This window comes from Podarcis erhardii, assembly GCF_964252035.2.
Source record: "Podarcis erhardii genome assembly, chromosome: 16".
NCBI lineage: Eukaryota > Metazoa > Chordata > Lepidosauria > Squamata > Lacertidae > Podarcis > Podarcis erhardii.
This window is the reverse complement of record NC_138514.1, coordinates 32,857,287-32,879,061: the sequence shown is the minus strand read 5'-3', so window position 1 is coordinate 32,879,061 and position 21,775 is coordinate 32,857,287. Positions and strand designations below refer to the sequence as shown.

General features: G+C 46.5%; 1 protein-coding gene across 6 annotated transcripts in view; it reads right to left on the bottom strand.

Annotated features, from left to right (window-relative positions):
- Window positions 1-21,775, bottom strand: part of ACACA (acetyl-CoA carboxylase alpha) — a 198,250-nt gene that overhangs the window by 82,425 nt on the left and 94,050 nt on the right. For 4 of the 6 annotated variants that reach the window (XM_081844035.1, XM_081844036.1, XM_081844039.1 and 1 more), the window contains 10 exons: window positions 21,154-21,250; window positions 19,919-20,026; window positions 14,172-14,228; window positions 13,755-13,799; window positions 8,997-9,038; window positions 8,466-8,681; window positions 7,124-7,279; window positions 4,188-4,391; window positions 2,433-2,588; window positions 2,112-2,258 (listed from right to left, as the gene is read on the bottom strand). In XM_081844035.1, coding sequence (XP_081700161.1) covers window positions 2,112-2,258; window positions 2,433-2,588; window positions 4,188-4,391; window positions 7,124-7,279; window positions 8,466-8,681; window positions 8,997-9,038; window positions 13,755-13,799; window positions 14,172-14,228; window positions 19,919-20,026; window positions 21,154-21,250 — 1,228 coding nt within the window. The remainder of the gene's footprint in view (window positions 1-2,111; window positions 2,259-2,432; window positions 2,589-4,187; window positions 4,392-7,123; window positions 7,280-8,465; window positions 8,682-8,996; window positions 9,039-13,754; window positions 13,800-14,171; window positions 14,229-19,918; window positions 20,027-21,153; window positions 21,251-21,775) is intronic. The other 2 variants (XM_081844038.1, XM_081844037.1) reach the window with 1 other exon arrangement.

Here is a 21,775-nt window from a genome sequence, read left to right as displayed (position 1 = left end):
CTAGTAATTTCAGCCAGAGCACAGCTCAGTCCCTTGGGAATCTGGGCTACTCTCCCCTGGCCTCCAACCACTCCAAATGCCAAATGAGAGAAGAAAAGGAAGGAGGAGAGGGGGGAGAGAGAGACTGGCCGGTGTGGGGAGGGGGAGAGCAGAAACATGCCAAGACCTTCCTGCTGCACTGTAACACCGTCCCCGCTTGCAAGGAGAAAAATATATAAAACATTTTTAAAGGGTGCAGTCGCAGAGGCATTGGGAGGATGTCTCTTAAAACCCTTCCTTCCAATTTAGCAGTGGCAAGGCATGTTTTCCAGCATATTAAACCTTTCTGAACACCAATCAGGTGGGAAGAGTTGAAAAAATTATGCAGAACAATAACAAAAAAACCCCACCCCAACACTGCCCAACAGACGCATTATCCTGGGACAGATATTTATATAAAATTGCCCTATACTGAGTCAGACCAGCAGTCCCATCTTAGCTGGTGTCCTGGATTTTGGATGCTCTGCCTGAGATGCCAATGGGGACAAAACCCTCTGCACGCGAGGAGGACGCTCTGCCACTGCGTCACAGCCCTTCCCCAAAATGTTAGTCCATGTCTAACAAGAGACAGGAGACACAGGACTATGCCTTAAGAGTGAACGAGACCACGGGTATCTAGCCCAATGTGTCCACACTGACTGGCAGCAGATCTCCAGGGTTGCCCTTCCAAACCCTGCCTAGAGATGCCATTGGTGACTGAAGCTGGGATGTTCCATGTGCAAAGCAGGGGAGTCTCCACCACTCGGCTACGACCCTTCCCCTAAACCCAGGCGTTCCAAGTGCTCGGTTCTATGATAAATTCTTACTGTTCCGTCGTCCCCGTTTTCTTTAGATTGTGTTTATATACAACGCTTAGAAATGCCAACAATTCTACAGATTGCTGGAATGGGGTGGGGCGGGAGGGCTATTTCCACATGTGGTGGGAATGTCTGATTGTGCATGGTTTTTGGTGGAAAGTATATTCCAGGAAATTTCCACCATAGTTCAGCAAATTATCCCTCCGGATTCCAGGGATAAACCTATTGTTGCTCTTTCCGGACACCATGCAACAGGTATGGTATAAAGATATCTGCCTGGTGGCACCGGAGGGAGAAAGGGTATATAGAGTCTCCAGTGTTTAGTGGATTTGGAATCTAGTAGTGGCAGAGAAAGTTACGGAACAGGGGAGGTAACATCTAAGAACCCTTTCTCTTTAATTTGGCCCCCTTCCATCACCTTTATCACTCATATGGACAGTGGGAATCATCCTCCAGATTGCCAATGTCCCCTGTGGGCAGACATCATACCTAAGCATTTCTGGCCCCTGACTTAATGCAATTGTTCCATTTATTCCTTTTTTTCTCACACAGCCCGTCTGGGATTATCCTGAATGATGTTTCACAGTATCGCGTATACCAGGCTTCCTCAACCTCGGCCCTCCAGATGTTTTGAGACTACAATTCCCATCATCCCTGCTAGCTAGGGATCATGGGAGTTGTAGGCCAAAAATATCTGGAGGGCCAAGGTTGAGGAAGCCTGGCGTATACCAATGCAATGTGGTTCCCCCCCACCCCTTTTTTTCTGTTTTGTTATGTCATGCAAAAACCAATTTAAAATTACTGTAAAAGATGAGAGAAAGAAATGCCTTAAGCAAAAAACCCCCCACAAATATTTCAGAAATCCCGAGAGCTGCATTGCAGGTCAGATCCGTGCAAATGCTGCAGGATCTGTTGAGCTCCCTGTTCAGAAGAAGACGAAGAGTTTGGATTTGATATCCCGCTTTATCACTACCCTAAGGAGTCTCAAAGCAGCTAACAATCTCCTTTCCCTTCCTCCCCCACAACAAACACTCTATGAGGTGAGTGGGGCTGAGAGACTTCAAAGAAGTGTGACTAGCCCAAGGTCACCCAGCAGCTGCATGTGGAGGAGCGGGGAATCAAACCCGGTTCACCAGATTACGAGTCTACCGCTCTTAACCACTACACCACACTGGCTCTCCAGTGTTCAGGATTCCAGCCACCCAGTTTCATTCTGCCACCCCCAGCCCCACCCATATTACCCACGCCACAGTCAGCCAGCCTACTGGAACTTGCCTCATTTCCTCCAGGCAGCCTGTTCATATGCACCAATTGGCCTTGGTCGTCCAGCACCAGCTCTGTGTATGTCAGCAGGTCAGAAGGCAGCGGAGGAGCAGGCAGGGTCGCAAAGTCTTTCATGTATTCCCAAAGTTTAATTAAAGACTAAAGGTGTTTTGGGGAAGGGAGGGAGAAAAAATAAGATGCTTTCATTAATTTTTTTTAAAATAAAAAAAACCCCCACTCTTCATTGCTTGGTTCAGATGCAACAGGAAACCATGGCTTCCCACTATTACAAGGATTCATGTTCTAATAGCGAGCCCAGGGGGCAGTTCTCACCTGTCGGAACATTTCGGGGATGTCGTAGACGTACGTCGTCCCCAATGACTGCGCCTGGAATCTCTTGGACTGGAGCAGGTCCTTTGTCACATATGGAGTGTTGATCAACATTCCGTGTAGTGGCCCTTGCTTATCACCATAAGCCTGGAACATAATCTAGACGAGGAGATACACACCCACAATTAAAGCCAATTTGACGCTAGTGCATCAGACAAGGCCCCACGGCTGTGTTGTTACATACAGGAAAGGCTATGGGATGAATGGCTTCTTGAGGCTGGTATTCTCCAGACAGTGGTCCTGGGTTCAGAAATGTGCACTGCTGCACAAACCACCGCACACCCCCCCCACATGCTCAGTCTTCATAATAATGCTGGCACCATTTATCAACAAGCCCCCCAAACAGCCACTTTCCAGTCATGGAACAGAATGCAATTAGGCAAAGCACTAATACAGTGGTACCTCGGATTACATACGCTTCAGGTTACATACGCTTCAGGTTACAGACTCCACTAACCCAGAAATAGTGCTTCAGGTTAAGAACTTTGCTTCAGGATGAGAACAGAAATTGTGCTCTGGCAGCGCAGCAGCAGCAGGAGGCCCCATTAGCTAAAGTGGTGCTTCAGGTTAAGAACAGTTTCAGGTTAAGAACAGACCTCCAGAACGAATTAAGTACTTAACCTGAGGTACCACTGTACAGACAGACAGCATGGTGCAGTGGGTTAGAGCAGGGGTTGGCAACCTAAGGCCCATGGGCCACAAGCAGCCCACGGGGGTCGTTTAACTGGTCGTTTAACCGGCCCACAAGCTGCCCCCAAACCAAGCTGCCTGCTTGGCGAGTCCCCATGTGCTGCGCTAAACTGTCAGCCTAATCTGTCAGCCTAACCGACCTCACAGGGTTATTGTGAGGATAAAATGGAGAACCATGCATGCCGTCTCAAGCTCCTTGGAGAAAAGGTTCAGTATGAATGTAAAAATAAATAAATAAATATAATTATGTTTTCTAACAGATTACATAATTATATTGTAGAATATTGTATTTATTTCACTCTAAACTAAGCCTTCTCTCCCCGACCCTTTTCAGAATGTCTCTACTAGAGGAGGCAGAACGGAGCCTTGCCCCATTTGTCTAACCCCACTTTAAAAGTCATCCAAGTTGGCAGCCATCAGCTGGTCATGCGGAAGGGAATTCTATAGATGTGTCTCCTTTAGACTCCATCTGCACCACACATCTAAAGCAGTATTGTGTCTGCTAGAGCACTGGCTCCCAATTAGCTAAGTACCACACACAGACACTGTTTTTCAAAAGCCAAGACATGGGCCCCCTACTTTTGAAAATGTTGATGTCTCTGTGGTAGTTTTTGTTACGTCAGCAGTGCCACAGATGCCCTGGGTGGGTTAAAAGGACCCCCAGGATCTGTGGGCCACCGATTGGGAACCGCTGCCCTAGAGAATCTGCAGTTTCCCCTGAGTGCTGAGAGTTGTTAGCGGGAACCCCTATTCCCCACACAGAGCTTCAATTCCCAGAGTGGTTTAACAGTCAACCCCTCTGGGAATTGTGGCTCTGTGAGGGGAACAGAGGGGTCTCCTAACAACTCTCAGCTCCCAAAGCAGCATCAACGGAGCTGTTTTGTAGAATCTCCGTTCTTTACCGGCTGAAATGCCGAAGCTGGAACCTGAAAAACAATAATAACCAAAGAGAATTTGTCTCCCCCTGTCAAATGTAACCCCACAGCTGCACCATTTAAGTTGCCGCACCTGTGCTGTTCTGGAGTCCGTCACCTCCTTGTACAGACTTATGTCTAGATAATAACCAGACTCATTGGTCAGGAAGAGCCGGATGGGAATCGCCTTGCCGGTTGGAGTCAACCGAATGTTGATCTTCAGCTCCGCCTGGAGGACTCTGAGCTTCCACAAGCGGCTGCCATAGCGCATCACCATGCTCCGTACAGACTCTTCGATCTGAATGATGGGGGCAAGAAAAGACTCTGGTCATGGAGAGGTCCAGGTTAACCAGCACTGCTTCAAGTAGTGCAGGGTGTGGGTGAAACTTGTACAAACTGTGTGAATTTCCCCTCCTGTATAAAGTGCTCATTCGCAGAGCATCTGCTTTGCATGCAGAAGGTCTCACATTCGATCCCTGGCATCTCCAGGTACGGCTGAGACTTTCCCCAGTCTGAAACCCTGGAGAGCAGCCTCTATTCAGGGTAGACCTGAATGGCTTCAACCTTGGCTCGCCGGCTACTGTTGCACTACAACTCCCTTCAGATGCCTCTGCCAGCTCAGCCCATGGCTGGGGGTGATGGAAGCTGTGGTCCAGCAACAGCTGAAGAAAAAAGGTTGAAGCTCTCCTGTAGACAACGCAGATGGACCAGTGGCCTCAGTACATGGCAGCTTCCTGTGTGGTAGGTTCTTTCTCACTGGAGGTGTTCAATAGCAGACCATGACTGCTAGGGATGCTACAGCTGCAACCTCCACTGCAGATCTCGCCCTGAGCAATGGGCTAGGCTAGATCAGGACGGCCCAACTTTTCCTACCAAGAGTACTTCCAAGCAGTACCTGAGGGCTGCACACAGAGCGCAGAAAGGAGGAAGCGAGGCCAAAATTGGAGGGCCACCCCAGCCCTTGCGCTGCATTCCCAAAGGCAGCTCAGCAAGGCGCCAGGCTTTGAGAAAGAGGTCCGAGGTTCTCGCAAAGTCCTAGACACCTCCCATCTCCCCAAAAGGCCTTCAGGGTCGCACATGGCCCTCGGATTGCCTGTTGCACCACTCTGGGACTAGATGACTAGATTTGAGGACCTCCCATTTCTTTGAGCCTATAAAATCCTCACCCCCATCTTCTTAATATTCCAAGAAACCAGAGAGCGGCATTAAGAGCAAAATTCTCTGCAAACATTTCCTTTTTTAAAAAACAGCATTTACGCCCCTGCGTTTCACTGCAGCTACGATGCTTTAAATCAACAAGGCAATTACCGCTCGGAGGCCCGTTCCTCTGCCGTTTTATTAAACTTTCTAATATACTGCTGTTTGGTAAATAGTGCATATTAAAAGGCAGGCAATCGGAAGGCAGGTCTTAATGTTCTCTCTCAAACTGCCTCTTTTCCCAAAGCCCCTCTGGGAGACACTCTTCCCGCAGCTCCTGCAAAAGGAAACCCCTGCGGGGCTTGGAGGCACCTGAGAAGCAGAACAGTCAGAGAAGTGCCTTGCCACACTCCTTACTTCAAATACGCTGCTAATCCAGTTTTTCTAACTGGAAGCAGGTGGCGGTCAAGGCATGGGGCGACCCACTCTCAGTCGTGTGGCTGGCCAGAGGGAAGGAGGAACCATAGCCAGCCTGTGGTACAAAGAGCCAGACTTGCTACTTCAGCTCTGGGGTACCCTAGACCAGTCCCTACCTGCACTGTATCTTTAAAGCAGCACCATACAGCTATAAACAGCCACGGGAATGTTTCTTTGAGGTGCTGTGAGTTGTTAGGAGGCCCCTATGCCCCTCAAGAGAATCTGCCATTTTCTGAGTTCCCTAAGAAGAGGGACTGACCTCTGAGCAACTCTGAGAACTGTAGCCCTGAGGGGCATGGGGTCTCCTAACAACTCTCAGCATCCTTAACAAATTAGAGTTCCCAATATTCTTTGGGGGGAAAGCCATGGCAGTTAAAGTGGTATGATACTGCTTAAAACATACAGTACAGATGAGACCCCAGCACAACACTTAAATGCAAAATATGGATTCCCCACCTCTGTCAAGTCCCAAACACACAACCCTCCCACATAATATTTATTCATCTCAGCTGCTCTCCAGTTTTGTAGACCGCCCTTCATCACTTTATTTTTTCACCTTATATTCTTTTATTTGGGAGAGGGAAAGCATATTCCTTTATTTAGCCCATTTCAAATATTTCGCAAGCACATAACTTAAAACCTAGCAAATGTCTCTCAGTCCATCCTGAACAGACAAACACGTTTTCCTGTAACGCTTGAAAAGAGACAAGAAAAATAAACCATAGTGCCTCATGCAAAAATACTGAAAAGACGGGGCCATATCATCAGCAAATCGCATTAACAAGGACCAAAGACAGTGTTAAGTGTTCCAAATGCCTACATGTTGGATCAGAGATCCAGTTTCCATCATCACTTTATAGCAGCGGTGGGCAACCTGTGGCCCTCTGGATGTTTCTGGACTCCATGACAACATCTGGAGGGCCAAAGTTTCGTGAAGTCTGGCTTCATAGTGACCTCAGAACAGTTTCCAGACTACCAAGAAGCACAAAAATAGGCAATATTGAAATCTAGGGTTGTAAAGTGGTTAGGGTGTCGGTCTAGGACTTGGGACAGAAGGGTTCAAATTCCCACTCTGCCATGAAGCTCTCACTGGGAGACCTTGGGCCCAGTCCCTGCCTCTCTGCCTAACCTACCACTCAGGGTTGTTGTGAGGACAGAATGGGGAAGAGGAGGACCACTTGAGCTCCTTGGAGGAAAAGGGTGGGGCAGGAATGAAATCAAATTAATGCATACGTATGCATGACTTTAAACAGTCATTAAAAGGTAATAAAAACAAACAAACGTACCAGCCTCAAAAGAGAAACCAACCTCATTGATTCACCCCAAATGCTCGAGGCAATGAAAACATGTTTTTTGAAAAACTGGATGGTGGAAAGCCATTTGTATCTCCCTCTCAGTGTCAAGGGACCAGCTTACCTTTGATGGGTCCATAATGACCGTCGGGACGAAGTTGAGGAAGATGTGGTTGCAGTCTGTGCGCACATTGGTGTTGTTGAAAGCCACCTCCAGCTCGTCCATGGCTTCCAGAAGCAAGCGCTCCCCCTCGTTCTGTAGATATTCGAAGGACGCCTCCTGCGGGCAGAGAAACCAAGCTGTTATTTAAGGATAACAGAAGAGCTTTGCTGCTGGATCTGATCGAGCATCCTGTCCTCCCAGCGGCCAACCAGACACCCTTATGGGAAGCTCGCAAGCCAGGGCTTGAGCGCAAAGAGCAACTCTCCCCGATTGCAACTGGTGTTCAGAGGCACAGTCCCTGGGACAGCAGAGGAAGAGTACAGCCTTGCAACTAGCGGCCACCTTATTCCTCCATGTATTTGTCTTTAAGAAGTTAAGTGGAGCCCTGCTGGATCCGGCCAAAGGCATCCTGTTCTCGTGGTGACCACTCATGAGCTTGCAAGCAGGGCCTGAGCACGAGAGCACACTCCCCTCCCTTGGTTTTCTGCAACTGGTATTCAGAAGCTTGCTGCCTCTGACAGTGGGAGCAGAGCACAGCCATTGTGGGCAGCGTAAGAGTCCAAAAGCAGGACCTGAGCACAGCAACACCCTCTCCAATTCTCAGCTACTAGTCAGCTGCAGTGGAGGTAAAGCACAGGCATAGGGCCTAGTAGCTAGTGATGGTTAGAAATATTAACGGACTCTACATAAGAAGAGCCCTGCAGCTGGATCCGGCCAAAGGGTCACCTAGTCCAGCATCTAGTTCTCACAGATGCCCCCAATGGGAAGCCCACAAGCAGTTCTAAGGGTGATTTACATGAGACAGGACAGAACACCGAAAAAGAAAATGCAATACAGGCAACTCCCCATTTACGTGGATTCAAAACACGTGTCACTGTGCGCATGCTCATCGCAAACAAAACCTGGGAGGGCACAGAAAAGGGCAAAAACCGCCCTAGAAGCATGCGAAAATGGCAAAAATGGCACCTAGAAATCCCATGAGCCTTTGCAAGTGTAATCCCATGAGCCTTCACACTTTCAGGCCAGTGGAGAGTTGGAGTTTGGAGGGAGTGGAGTTTGGTGATCTAGTAACTGCTGCTGGTTTTTAAAAGGTTTTTCAAGGGTTTCCAGAGGTTTAGAGGGTGTTTGCAGGCATTCTCAATGGTGTTCCCAAGATATGTGATTTTATTTAAGCGCATGGTGCCTCGGAACGTAACCTCCGCATAAATGGAGAGTTGCTTGTAAATGGCAACACCTTAAAATAAACACGCACAGCACCTCGTCATCAGGTCGTGCGTCCTGCTAATAAATCAGCAAAGCCCACCTTGGTAACCAAGTCCGAGTGCCGGATGATCGCCCGCACAAAGAACCTGTAGTCGGTAACCTCAGCACCCGCCTCGACTTTTGCGGCGCCCAGGTAGAGATGCATCTTGTGGTTGGCACATGGAATGGCGGTGAGGTCAAAGTTGCGCATTCGGTTGAGTTCCAGCTGGAAGGCCAAGGCCGGTTCCAAGTGGCGGTAGATTCTGTCTTCTTCAAACTGGGAATGGAAATCCAACCATATATATATTTGGATGATTTGTAGGAGTGGGCAGGATATAATTTATAAACACTGATAGACAGATATTAGAAAGTAAATTACAATATAAAAAAATGGTATAAAGATTACGTTGCTAAGCTTAGAAGTACAAAGACAAATAATTACACTGATGTGTATCTGTATCACAGGTATACACACACTTTCTATATTTTGGAAAGTTGTTGGTTTGCTATGTGTTTGGGCAAAGTGTTGCTTTGAGGATATGAATCCATTTCCAACTCAGAAGACAGAAGCAGTGAATTAGCTAGTGCTTACCTTATCCCTCGCCCGGAATGTGAAAAATTTGGGGAATTCCCTCTGTCCCAAAAAGAAAAAGAGTGAAATTAGCCTCAGAAAACATCACCTGCCCTTACTCTCTCACCTATAGATAGCAAGGGTGTTCTAACCGTAGTCACCATTGTTAAAAATAATGATCCTCTGGCTTTAAACCACCCACCAACAAAACCACCATTTGAAAAGTCATCCAGTTTTTTTAAATAGACTGCTGTTGCTTTAATTTCTGATTTTAAGCTGCCCTTGAACATTGCTCTCCAATAGAAAAGTGGGATACAAACATTTCTAAAAAAACCCCAAACCTTTTAGATTTTAAACACGAATCTTAAGAAGGGAGCAGGAAAGCCAAATATTTTACAGAGGTCTGAGTATTATTTAATGTCTGTGTTCACATCTCACACTAAACCATGGCTTAACATAGCCTTTCCCAACCAGGTGTTTTCCAGATGTTTTGGACTACACCTCCCATGGAGTTCAACAGGTGAAAACTGACACAGCATTGCAGCCTAAAGCTGGTTTGTCATTCCTAGCAATCTCAGTTTGGAGGAGTGTGGAAGACATAAGGATACCCAAGAGAAAATTCTCTTTGCACTTGGGCCAACTCCATTTCCCATAATTCCTCAGGAGAAGCCACAACTGTTAAAACTGATATTCAAGGAATATGATGTTTGCAGCTGAGGTATGCCCCTGTATTTGCAAAAGTTGGTTGAGGCCTAAAAGGATAGGACATAGAAAATCATAGGCTTTGGGTTGCATCCATGGCATACATTTAAAGCACTCTTATGCCACTTCAACAGCCATGGCTTCTCCCAAAGAATCCTGGGAGTTGTAGTTTGTAAAAAGTATCCTAGCAACTCACAGTACCCTTAACAAACTACAGATTCCAGAAGGAAAGTAAGGGGGGGAGGAGGAAGTGATTAGGAAGATGATGAAAATGCCTTACTCTCCAAATACTGCCAATTTGTCCTTCTAGCACCCATGCTAATGTGATTTAATATTTTTTCCCTAAAGAAGACCTCCCATCTAACATTTTTGGGCAAATATACTAACTAAATGTGCACATGCGCACAAACACACAAATCCTCAGGATTTTGCAACCAAAATTCCCCCCTCCAAAAAAAAAAAATATTTAAAGAAATCTCCCTTCCTAGATGGAGGAATTATGCCCCCGCTGTGTTCTAATCAACCAACCATCATCAAGACAATCAGAATAATTCGCCTAAATTAACCAATCAAGACACCCTGCAAATTGGAGAATGCAGAAAGCTACACGAGAAAAAAATCATCATAGCTGGTTATTATACTAATAATCGCGTTAAAAACCTAATGAGATGAGGAAATTGGAAGCTTGCTGGAGCAGCTCTCTATTACCTCAACATGCTGAGAACTAATTATATAGACTGTAATTAAAACACAAAACAAACCCAAGCCAAGGCCCCTGAGTTACGTTGACAGGCAGTCCAGTAACAAAGAGGAGGGACTATTAATGACCGAGCCAAAGACTCTCCGAAGGGCGAGGCGAAGCTCTCCAAAAAAATCTCTCGACACAAGAGACCTCCTCTGCAAAACACAGAGCATCTCCACCAGCAGGAACCGGCCCATCTGAACAAAGCCATAAGTTGTCTGATCAGAAGTTCAAGCCTTGCTTTCCCAGGAAGAAGGCTCAGAAAGCAGTGGAGGCTGGTACCCGTAAAAACTGGTGGGGCAGATGGCAAGGAGCCCCAACAACTGGGAGACCCAGAGAATCCTGGCTTTGTCCCCATCCTCCTCCCAGCTGAGTTCCACAAGGGCGACACTGAAGCGACGGAAGACGAAGCTGGAGGCAAGTGTCACCCCGTAAGAAGCCAGACATGCAAAACGTCCCAAGTTCATGTCTTGCTATACCCAGGTAGGGCTGGGAAAGGCTCTTGCTTGAAACCCTGTTGTTGGGACAACAGCTCCCATCACCCTGGCTGGAAGAACACATGCCCCACCCCAATGTCAGACAATATAGAGCTAGACCTGGGATTGGGAGTCTCAGTCCTGGGGGCCAAATGTGGCCCTCCAGGGCTATTGGACTGGCCCTAGGGATTCTCCCTAGACCACCCCCACCCTCTCTTGCTTCCTGCCCTGTCCGCCACCCATGGTGGCCCTTGGAATGACCTCTCTGCGTTATGGCAGCTTCCTTCCTGCGTTCCCCCGGCTTCGAGGTGGTCTGTTCTGAGGTGCAATCCAGTCTTTCCTTTCTAACTACATTTCTGCCCTTCCTTTCGCCTTTAAAAGCTGCTGCCGGGGAATCCAACCAGGACTTCTCTCTGCAACCTGGAGGCAAAGCGTGCGGATTTATTCGCAAGCACTCAGAAAAACTCTCCCCTTCCTCAACTTATCCATTTTTATTCTCTCAAACTGCCCCGATTTCTCCTTGCTAAAGCCTCCAGGTTCTTGCTTAAGCTCTCCTGACTGTCCTCTGCTTCCTGTCTTAAAGCTGTTGATTGATTGGTATCTGTGTGTGCGTTTTAAGTTCGCTCCCATCAATAAAACCCGGGCAAAGCTGCTCACGCCACACAAAGCATTCTGGGAGAGGCTGGTGTGTGTGCGCGTGCACACACACACAGGGGACAAAATACTCTTGCTCTTTTCCTTTTGCCTGCAGCCTAATCTCTCTTATTACTCCACAGAGCACGGCTAATAGTCCTAACCCCAAACAAGAGAAAAATATTCCCAGTGATATCTATTTTTAAAGTGGAAGGAACACAAAGGAAGGAGAGAAGCAGATGAAAACTGGACCAAGAAAGCCTGTGTGGCAATAGCTGTTTTCAGATGCTCACATTTTTAAAATATCCTTTTGTTTTAATTTGTATTGTTTGCTTTTCTGTTGTTTACCCAACCCACCCTCCAAAAAGCTTGTTTGGTAGGAAAGGTAGGATAAAAATTCACACTTTAAATATTTATTTAACAAAATGTATTTACCACTTGATTGTAATGAAACCTCTGAGCGATTTGCCATAAAAATTAAAATGATCAATTAAAACAGTCAAAAACTTAATAATAAAACATACACTGCATATATGAAGTAAACTGGAGAGAATATAAATAGCATAGCTCAGATAAAACAACAGTAAAAAAAAAAAAAGAGTGGGGAAGGTTTGCTTGTTTAACTTTAACAGCTAAAGATATTTCTGACCATAAGATCTATGGGTCATTTTTGCTGAATATGCCAAGTTGGACTTGGAATATATGAAGAATCCAAAACAGTGCACAGCATAACAACTGATCATAATGATCAACACACACACTGCCCTAAAATATTGTACCAACAATTAAACATCAAACAGTTACACGATTCAGGTTAGATTTCAAGCTATGCTCACAGAATCGCTGACCGCTAAATTCTTTAACAGGTCAACAAGGACCAACTGTTCTTTGTGTTATTGGAGAGCAGCAACATCAGGAGGGCCCACAGCTTCCCTATCCCTGACAAACTTTGACTGCTCTCATGGGGTCTCAGGCCAAAAACTTCCCAACCTTGCTACCCAAGATTCTTTGCATTAGAGGTGCTAAGGATGGTTAACCTAGAGCTCTTCCACCTCCAAAGTATCTTCACTATAAAAGCCAGCTAGCTCAACCAGTTAGAGCGTGGCACTTGTAACTCCAAGGTCATGGGTTCAATCCCTCCATGCAGGGTGTTGACTCGATGACCCTCAGGGTCCCTTCCAACTCTACAATTCTATTACTCTTCTGACACTGAACACTAGGTTTTTCCCTATGCATCCAGGGCATGATGGCCTCATCCGGTATCGCTGCCTTGTCCTGCTTCTGGACATGTGGCTGCACCACAGTCAACAGATTGGTCTAAGTCAGGGATGGAGTGACTGTATTGCAGTTATTAGTGGACTGGACCTCAGCTACCATCATTGAAATTGAAACTGAAATGCTTTATTGTCACTTGTACAACTTGTATACAGTGAGATTACATGAGCACCCCCCACTCAGCTCTCTTAGTCTTAATTCCCCTTGTTTACTGACGCACACCCATCAAACCCGAAAGTCAGTTGCCCTGTTGTTATCTTTTCATTCAGCAGCCTAACAGCCCATGGACAGAAGCTGTTCTTTACCTTGTTGGTGCGACTAATCATGCTTCTAGATCTTCTGCCTGAGGGCAGGAGATCAAGAAAGTGCCGGCCAGGCTGTGAATAATCATCCCTGAGAATTTTCCTCACTCTCCTGAGGTAACGTTCTTCCGCTATTTCATCCAGCGGATTCACTGGACAGCCCATAATATCTTGTGCTGTATTCACCACCCTCTGCAGGGACTTCCAATCAGATGATGTCAAACCAGGGTACCACACCATGATGGAGTATGAAAGGACACTTTCTATTGTTGACCATTAGCAATATCATCAGTGAGCATTGGCCAGGCTGGACTGATGGGTATTGGGAAGAGTCTCACAATATTACCAATGGCAAGACATTGACAGTGGCCGAAACTTTCAAGAACTTGTGCTTGAGCTTGCGTTTTCCTCCTCCCTCCCTTTTCTTTTTCCTCATATGCTACGTCCTTTTAAGAGTACGAGTACAACAGAAGGGCCTGCCTTAGGGCTGATTTGTAAACACTGTAAGAAAACTTCTGCAGGTCCATCCCTGACTTAAACCTAAATTTAAGAGGGGGGGAAACTAACCCTTTCCAAGTACACTAAGAAACTGAAAGATAAAAATTAACCTGGAACTCCCCATCCCTCCCAACCAACACCTTTTACTTACATGAAATCTTTGGTCCACCTCACAGTTGACCTGTTTCCTGAAATCCTTATGAGCAATAAATAAATAAAAAGAGAGAGGCACACAGAAAGGCGGAGCAGGGTGACAGGAAGGATAAAGGGGAGGGGGGGAGCAGAAGAAAGCTAGCAATTAGTATATAAATTAAAAACAAATTAAGGCAAAAATCACAAGCAGCTCAATATTGTCATCATCCTCAATTCTCAATTAATTTTCTTGAGAGAGAGAGCATTGCGCAGTTGGAGATGCACAAATAAAATAAAAAGCAATCATGAACAGGACTCCTCCCTCTCCCATTCACCCCCATTAAAAATAAGGTTTGCAATAATGTGAAGACTGCCTTTAAAAGCAAACTATGAGACACACACACAAATGGAGGGAGAGAGAGAGATATCAAAATACCTTTTGCGCCACAAGGAAAGTCAGTCGCCGGATGCCATGGTCAATCAGGACAGATTTCTGGAAGAAAAAAAAGAAGCAAAATGGGAGGAAGCATACAGGAAAATCCAAACTTGGGAGTAGGTGGCTTTGTGTTTTCTTAAACCCCATTTTTCAAACAGAATTTATCACACAAAAGCCTAATGGAAGAATGGTAAATAATGCAAGTGCATAAAATTAAAGCAACAGATTGAGGCAACACAGAAATGAAGGAGGTCATGGTTTAAAAGTTCCTAAAAGGTCTGGGAATTTTCATTTTAAAAAAGTTTTCACCAGGTGCGAGGGGGAAATTACAATGCAGGTGTCAGGTGAACCTCTCTGGGGTGAGTATTGTAGATTCAGGGGGCCACAGCTAAGACAACCTTGTGATTCATTCCCATTGAGAGGTGGTGAGGTCAGAGACTAAGAGACAGGCCATTTCGAGCAACATTTGTCCAAAATGTTTTGCATTTAACTGTCCCCCAGATTTCCTCTTGGGGGTGGGTGGGAGGGGGGCTTAAGTCTCCCTCATAAGTACCACCTCTCCCCACATGAACCTACCCATGTGCATTATCAGAAGGTGGCAACACACAAATGGGGCCTTCTCAGTGGTGGCTCCCATTTCGGGTAGCTGAGTCAGGATGAGGCAGATGAATGGTTTCCTGGGGGGGGGGGATCCAGCCGGATGGGGAGGCCTCTGCCAGATCTGGGGGGAGGGCTTTGCAGAGAGGGTCCTGGCAGGGCCCAAGTGTCGGGGGTGGTCCCTCAACCTGTTCTCTTGATTCACCTGTCCCTACAAGTCCTGCCTGACCCCGCAGCCTTGCTTTTCCCTCCACAGCTGTCAGCACCTATCTCTGACACCTCCACTGTGCCTCCCACACTATGCTCCCAATAATAATAATATTTATACCCCGCCGATCTGGCTGGGTTTCCCTAGCCCTGCCTCTCCAAACAGGATAGAGGCATCCTCTCCATCACCTAGGTCCCAGAGGTGCCAAAGGAAGGATGAACAGATAGATGAAGCAGACCCTGCCTTCAAGACAAAGGGCTTGAAGAAGCATTGGTGTACTGGGTTGAACCTCCTCTATTTTTTAATATAGGACAGCAAACGTGGTGTGTATGCGTGTCAGTGTTGGGTTGCCTCAGCTTTGAGTAGTTATATCACCTGCCTTTGTGCATCCATGTCTTGGGTTCCCTATGCGCACTGCCTGCTGTGCCTTAGACCAGAGATTCACAGGTGTATCCAGTCTAAACATCAAAGACTTTGGAAAGGATCCACCCTTGAATTCTTCTTCTTCGACAACTGGGAGCCAGGGACATGGGGAATGACATCCCAGAGAAGCAACCCTGGCTCTACTGTTGTGTGCTTTTAGGCACCAGGCTAAAACATTTCTGCTCTCATGGGCCTTTGATCGTTAATTGGGAGGGTAGTGAATTATACTTTTTTTTTAAAAAAAGAAGTTTTTATTGCATCTTTCCCCACCAAAACACAAACAACAAAGCAGTAAAAGATCACCACAGTGACACAAAGCATGAGAAAAACGGAGTAGAGAACAAAGGAAAAAACCGCTAGCGTTCTGAAACTGCAGATCTGGCTGAAACTACTGAATTGAACCAAAAAGAAAGATGGGGAGCTGGGGATCATACTGTGAGATACAAGTTTTTCATCTTTTGGAGGGAGTGCATTTTGGTATTGTGTTCTATGGCTGTTTCGTATGAAGCTTCAATGCCTTTCATGCTGCAAAGGGACTCTTCCGTGTGTGTGAAATGCAACAAATAAATGGCATAAATACTGAACTCTCCCCACATGTTTGGAATGAGGAGATGGGTCCTCTGGGTCAAAGGACATAATATCTGGGTTGATTGGGATTGCTCAGTTGGCAGAGCATAGGACTCTTAATCTCAGGGTTGTGGGTTTGAGCCCCATGTTGAGTGAAAGATTCCTGCTCTACAGGGAGTTGGAGTAGATGTTCCTCGCGGTCCTTTCCAACTCTGCAACTCGGTGATTCTGTGACTGGCCCCTTTCACTGTAGCAAAAGCCTTAGATAGGAGCCATAGCCATCGACAGCCATCTCCTCCAGCCTCCTGTTCTCAAAGGGGCCAGCCAAATGCCTGTGGGAAATCAGCAAGCAGGATTTGAGCAAAGAGCCCTGTCCACACCTGTGGTTTCCAGCATTCAAAAGCGTAGCTGCCCCCAATTGTGGAGGCAGAACATAGCCATTGTAGCTAGTAGCCATTGGCAGCCCTCACCTCCATGACACTGCCTGATACTCTTTTGAAAATGCCCAAATTGGTGGCCATCACTGCCTCACACTGCAGGAGTGAGTTCCATAGATTCACCATGCATTTCCTGCTGCCTATTGCCTTCAGAAGGGACGTGGGTGGCGCTGTGGGTTAAACCACAGAGCCTAGGACTTGCCGATCAGAAGGTCGGCAGTTTGTATCCCCGTGACAGGGTGAGCTCCCATTGCTCGGTCCCTGCTCCTGCCAACCTAGCAGTTTGAAAGCACGTCAAAGTGCAAGTAGATAAATAGGTACCGCTCCAGCGGGAAGGTAAATGGCGTTTCCGTGCGCTGCTCTGGTTCGCCAGAAGCGGCTTAGTCATGCTGGCCACATGACCCAGAAGCTGTACGCCAGCTCCCTTGGCCAATAAAGTGAGATGAGCGCCGCAACCCCAAAGTCAGCCATGACTGGACCTAATGGTCAGGGGTCCCTTTACCTTTACCTTTATTGCCTTCAGAAGGTATGATGAGCCTGTAGGACCAGGTGACTAACCCCCGCCACCATCCCTGTCCTCCCAGTGGCTGACCAGATGCCCATGGGAAGCCCACAAGTTGAACATGAGGACAATAGCAACCTTCTCCACTTGTGAGTCATGGCAACTGCTATCCAGAGGCTCAATGCCTCTGACAATGGCGATAGAACACAGCCATTTGTGGCCAGTAGCTGTATCTGATAGCCTTGTTCCTCCGTGAATTCGTCTAATCCCCTTCTTACAGTGGTGGCTGTTTTGTTGGAAATGCCCTTTCTCTCCCCACCCCACTTACTAACCTAGAAATGGGGGGAAGCGTAACTAGAAACAGAGAGAGCAAGATAGAGAGAGGGCTCCGATTCCACAACACCAGGAGCAAAAAAACCGCCCCTTTCCAGCACAGGCGACAATGCTTTCACTAAGGTTAAAACCCTTTTGAAAATGAGCATCGGGGCAGCCGTAGAGGGAGAAAGGAAGAAAATAACTTTAATAATAATGATGTGATTTTTATTTTTTATTTTTTATAAAAAAAATGTTATTGCTTTTAAAATTCCACAAGTGTCAGACAATAAGTATATAGCAACGGGATTCTGATTACATTGTAATAATGCAGACCTCCCAGCGACTCAACAGCTATTATAGCGCTATTAGAGACTAGCACCTGGAGAAACTCCATTTCCACTGACTGCCTCAATCTCCTCCACAAGTCATTTACAAGTATACGATCCTAATTTCTATCAAAAATAGAAGGGGGGGAGAGGGAACGGAGGGGGAAACCCTTTTCACGACATGCTGGGACTGGAAAATTATTTGGACAATTTGGATCAAGCTATTTGATAGCTTAATGCGCAACACCTCCCTCTCCTCCTGTTAAAGACACGTACACACTCTTAAAAAAAATGCCTCAAGCATCTTCATGCTAATGAGAGAGAGAAAACTAGTTTGGTACTTTATTTATAAAAAGGGAGAAAGAAAAATTCTGAGATGGATAGAATAATGTATTGCTGGAGAGGGGGAAGTTCAAGCTGCAATGCATTTTTATCTGCACGTTCCTATCCACCGTCATTGCTTTGATTTAATCTTCTCTGCACTGGTTTTGGCATTTGACCAGTCCAATAAAAAAAAAATTAAGAGATTCAAACCAGTTAAGAATTTAAAGCATTTAAATATTAGAACAATAACAAAGAGAAAGTATCTGAAGGTATCTGAAGAAGTGTGCGTGCACATGGAAGCTTATACCAATAACAAATTTAGTTGGTCTCTAAGGTGCTACTAGGGACGCGGGTGGCGCTGTGGTCTAAACCACTGAGCCTCTTGGGCTTGCCGATCAGAAGGTTGGCGGTTTGAATCCCCATGATGGGGTGAGCTCCCGTTGCTCGGTTCCAGCTCCTGCCAACCTAGCAGTTCGAAAGTACATCAAAGTGCAAGTAGATAAATAGGTACCTCTCTGGCAGGAAGGTAAACGGCGTTTCTGTGCACTGCTCTGGTTTCGCCAGAAGCGGCTTAGTCATGCTGGCCACATGACCCAGAAAAACTGTCTGCAGACAAACATTGGCTCCCTTGGCCAGTAAAGCGAGATGAGCGCCGCAACCCCAGAGTCGTTCGTGACCAGACTTAACTGTCAGGAGTCCTTTACCTTTTTTAAGATGCTACTGGACAATTTTTTATATATTTCAAAAGAGAAGAGAAGAATGTTCATTACAAAAGTGACTATCTTCTAGAACAACCTTTGCCTAGCCAGATAGGGCAGTAACCCCAAACATCTGGACCAGGTAGGCAAAGGCTATTCTACGGATTCCAGAGTCTGGTCCCTCCAGGAAACTTTTAGCACATGCTGTCAGATGCACATGATAAGGAGATCAGAAGACTTCCAACATTCAGTGAACCACAACTGTTCATTTTGTGCAAGGCAAAAATGTGGTTAGTTGAAAACCATGGTGTCAGGGAACTGCCATCTGAGCCAGAGGGAGAGGGAGGGCTCCAGAGGGATTCCAGAGAGCGTCCCGGGAGGGAGAGAAGCAGCCCATCTTCTGGGGAAGGAAATCAGCGTAGCACCAGTGGAGAAGGGGGGCAGATGGGGGAATCGGCGAGGTGGCTCCATGACTCCTCGCCGGGGACCAGCGAAGAGAGCATGGGTCCTCCGCTGCCCACGCCCTCCCTGTGCAGGAGGCTTCCGCGCAGGGAGAGTAGGCGGAGATTAGGCGTCAAAGAGCTTCTTTGCTGGAAGAAGTTCAAGAAACGCCCACTGACGGATTCTGCCAGCGATTGCGACAGCCACGGGTGAGTGGCTGTCCGGACAGAAAAGGTTCACTCAGGCAACCCAGCCAGGTGTGGAGCCGATTTACGCACGAGCAACCCCTAGAACCATCACACATGGTTTGTCTGAATAAGCCAAGAGCAAACCATGGTTTCTGATCTTGGCTTGTTCAGACAACTGAAATTCTGCTGCAGTTCCCATTGACCAACAAACTGTGCTTTGTTGAAAATGGAAATGGATGCTTCTGGTCTCCTCATGGTCATGGTGGAGATAGAGGTGGAAGCACATTAGCCTGAGGATGACTGGCACAGCACTAAACTATGGTTTCGTGTTATGTCCAAAAGTGGCCACTGCCCACCACCAACTACCTGCTTCTGCTGCTGCCACCTGCCCTGACACAATTGCCGTCACCACCAATGCTTATTTCAGGCAAGATCGTGGCATGGCTGACCCCAGAGTTTCACAGAATTAGCTTAGAAGGGTGGCTTTTCCTTCAGAATTGCCTGAGGCCAATGAAGGCCTTTGTGGGTGCCATGAACGCAACATTAGCAACCTCTGATGTGGATGGTGAAGGTTCTGCCGCTGAGGACACAGCAGCAGAGGAGAAATCACTGCACCCCCAGTCCCCCCCCTCACATGATCTAAAACCTGACATAGGGAAGAGGAAGTTGATGCGAAGGGGAAGAATGGAAGAATAGATCCAACCCACTTAGCGATAGGTACCTTGGTTTGCGTGAACTCTCTGAACATGCTGGCCAGCCCTTCATCATCGATGTCGCAATCGGTCTTAATGGCGACGTTGAGGATGTGAATTGGCTCGTCTCTGGCACTCTGGAGTAAAACAAACAAAACAATGTGCCTTAGAACGTACCAAAGTGCTTTTCTTGCGCGTTCTGGGGAAAATGTAACCAAGTTTTCAAAAAGATAAGGATATGAATCCTTGCTCTGGTAACTGTGAGACAAGACTACTGCAATGCACTCTGTGTGGGGCTGCCCTTGGAGATGGTCTGGTAGCTGCAGCAACTGCAGAAAGTTTTAGTGACGAGGAATTTTAGTATCACAATGAAGGTGATGAAGTGGTAGGGCTCCTGTGGACAGCCACAGACATGATCCCCTCGGGCAGAGTCAAAAACCCCACCTTGGTGCCAAATGCACCCCCTTTCAATATTCCTATCCGTTAGTACGGACAAAGGTGTCATGGAATTCTACTCAATGTTGATCCAGAGCAAAACTCCAATGTATAGTTAGCAGAGTAAAAACTTAAACATGTTCCAGGATTCCCAAAAAATAGACCAGAGGCAATTAATATTTCATCCAACAGAGCTTTACTGCTACTGAAGGCAAATGAGCATAATGGTCACAAATCCAATACATTCAGGATTCGCACTGTCCATAAGAAATCCAGTTGCAGCAGACTTAACTTAAATTTACAATAACTTAAAATAAGTCTAAACTTTAACACTATAGAGTGGTACCTCGGGTTACGAACTGGAGGTTTGTTCTTAACCCGAAACCGTTCTTAACCTGAGGAGTGCTTTTGCTAATGGGGCCTCCCACTGTCACCGCACAATTTCTGTTCTCATCCTGGGGCAAAGTTCTCAATTCCGGGTTAGTGGAGTTTGTAACCCAAAGTGTTTGTAACCTAAGGTACCACTGTATACAGAACACCACACCAGAAGGAAAAGAGATAAAGAAAGTGAAGCCCAGGCTCTTTCTGGCCCTACTTCTATAGTCAGCGTGACCTTGACAGAAAAGATAACAGTTTAAGCCAGCTGTAGTCAGCTTCTCTAAAGGTATAACCCAAACATCATGAATCTTCTGCTTGCTTCTTTCACACAGAAAAGCTTCCAGAACCCTCCTGAATTAAGTAGAATAGGAAAGATCTCTACACATCAGATCATACTTCCTGCACTAAGAAATGCAAAATGACAAAAGGTAACAAGCGGATGATGTTGTACCTTATCTTCATCATACAAGGACGGGTGGCCTGCTTCCGGGAAGGTGGGGCTTTGAGGTGGAGAGTCACAAAAGCACCCCATGACTTCATCGAAGAGCCTGAAAGGAATGAAGAAGGAAAATAGCAGGCGCACACAACTGGCGGCAGAAGGGCTCTTTCCACACAGCCAGACCAAACACAACCAAAGTGTGTGTGTGTCCCTTGCCCGCTTATCTGGCTTGCACAAGGCTACTGCAAGCCCCAGGCCCATATTAGGGATCTCGCAGATTGAATGAGCAACTCCTGCAATAAATGGCACAGCAGCACATTTATACCTAGCGTGCAGGAAGGGAGGAGTTCCCTATATCTGGGTGAAAGGATCAGGTGCATATAGCTCAGCTTTGTAACTGGACTGTTGAGCACAACCAAGAAAAAGACTACGAAAGCTGGCTTGGAGTAATAATAATAATAATAATAAAATTTTATTTATACCCTGCTCTCCATGGCCAGAGCCGGGCTCAGGGCAGCTAACACCAGTAAAATTACAATTAAAAAAACCAAAAACCCAATTTAAAATATAGGTTAAAATATAATTTAAAATGCAGCCTCATTTTAATAGTAGCCCATAGATCAAAACCCTTAGG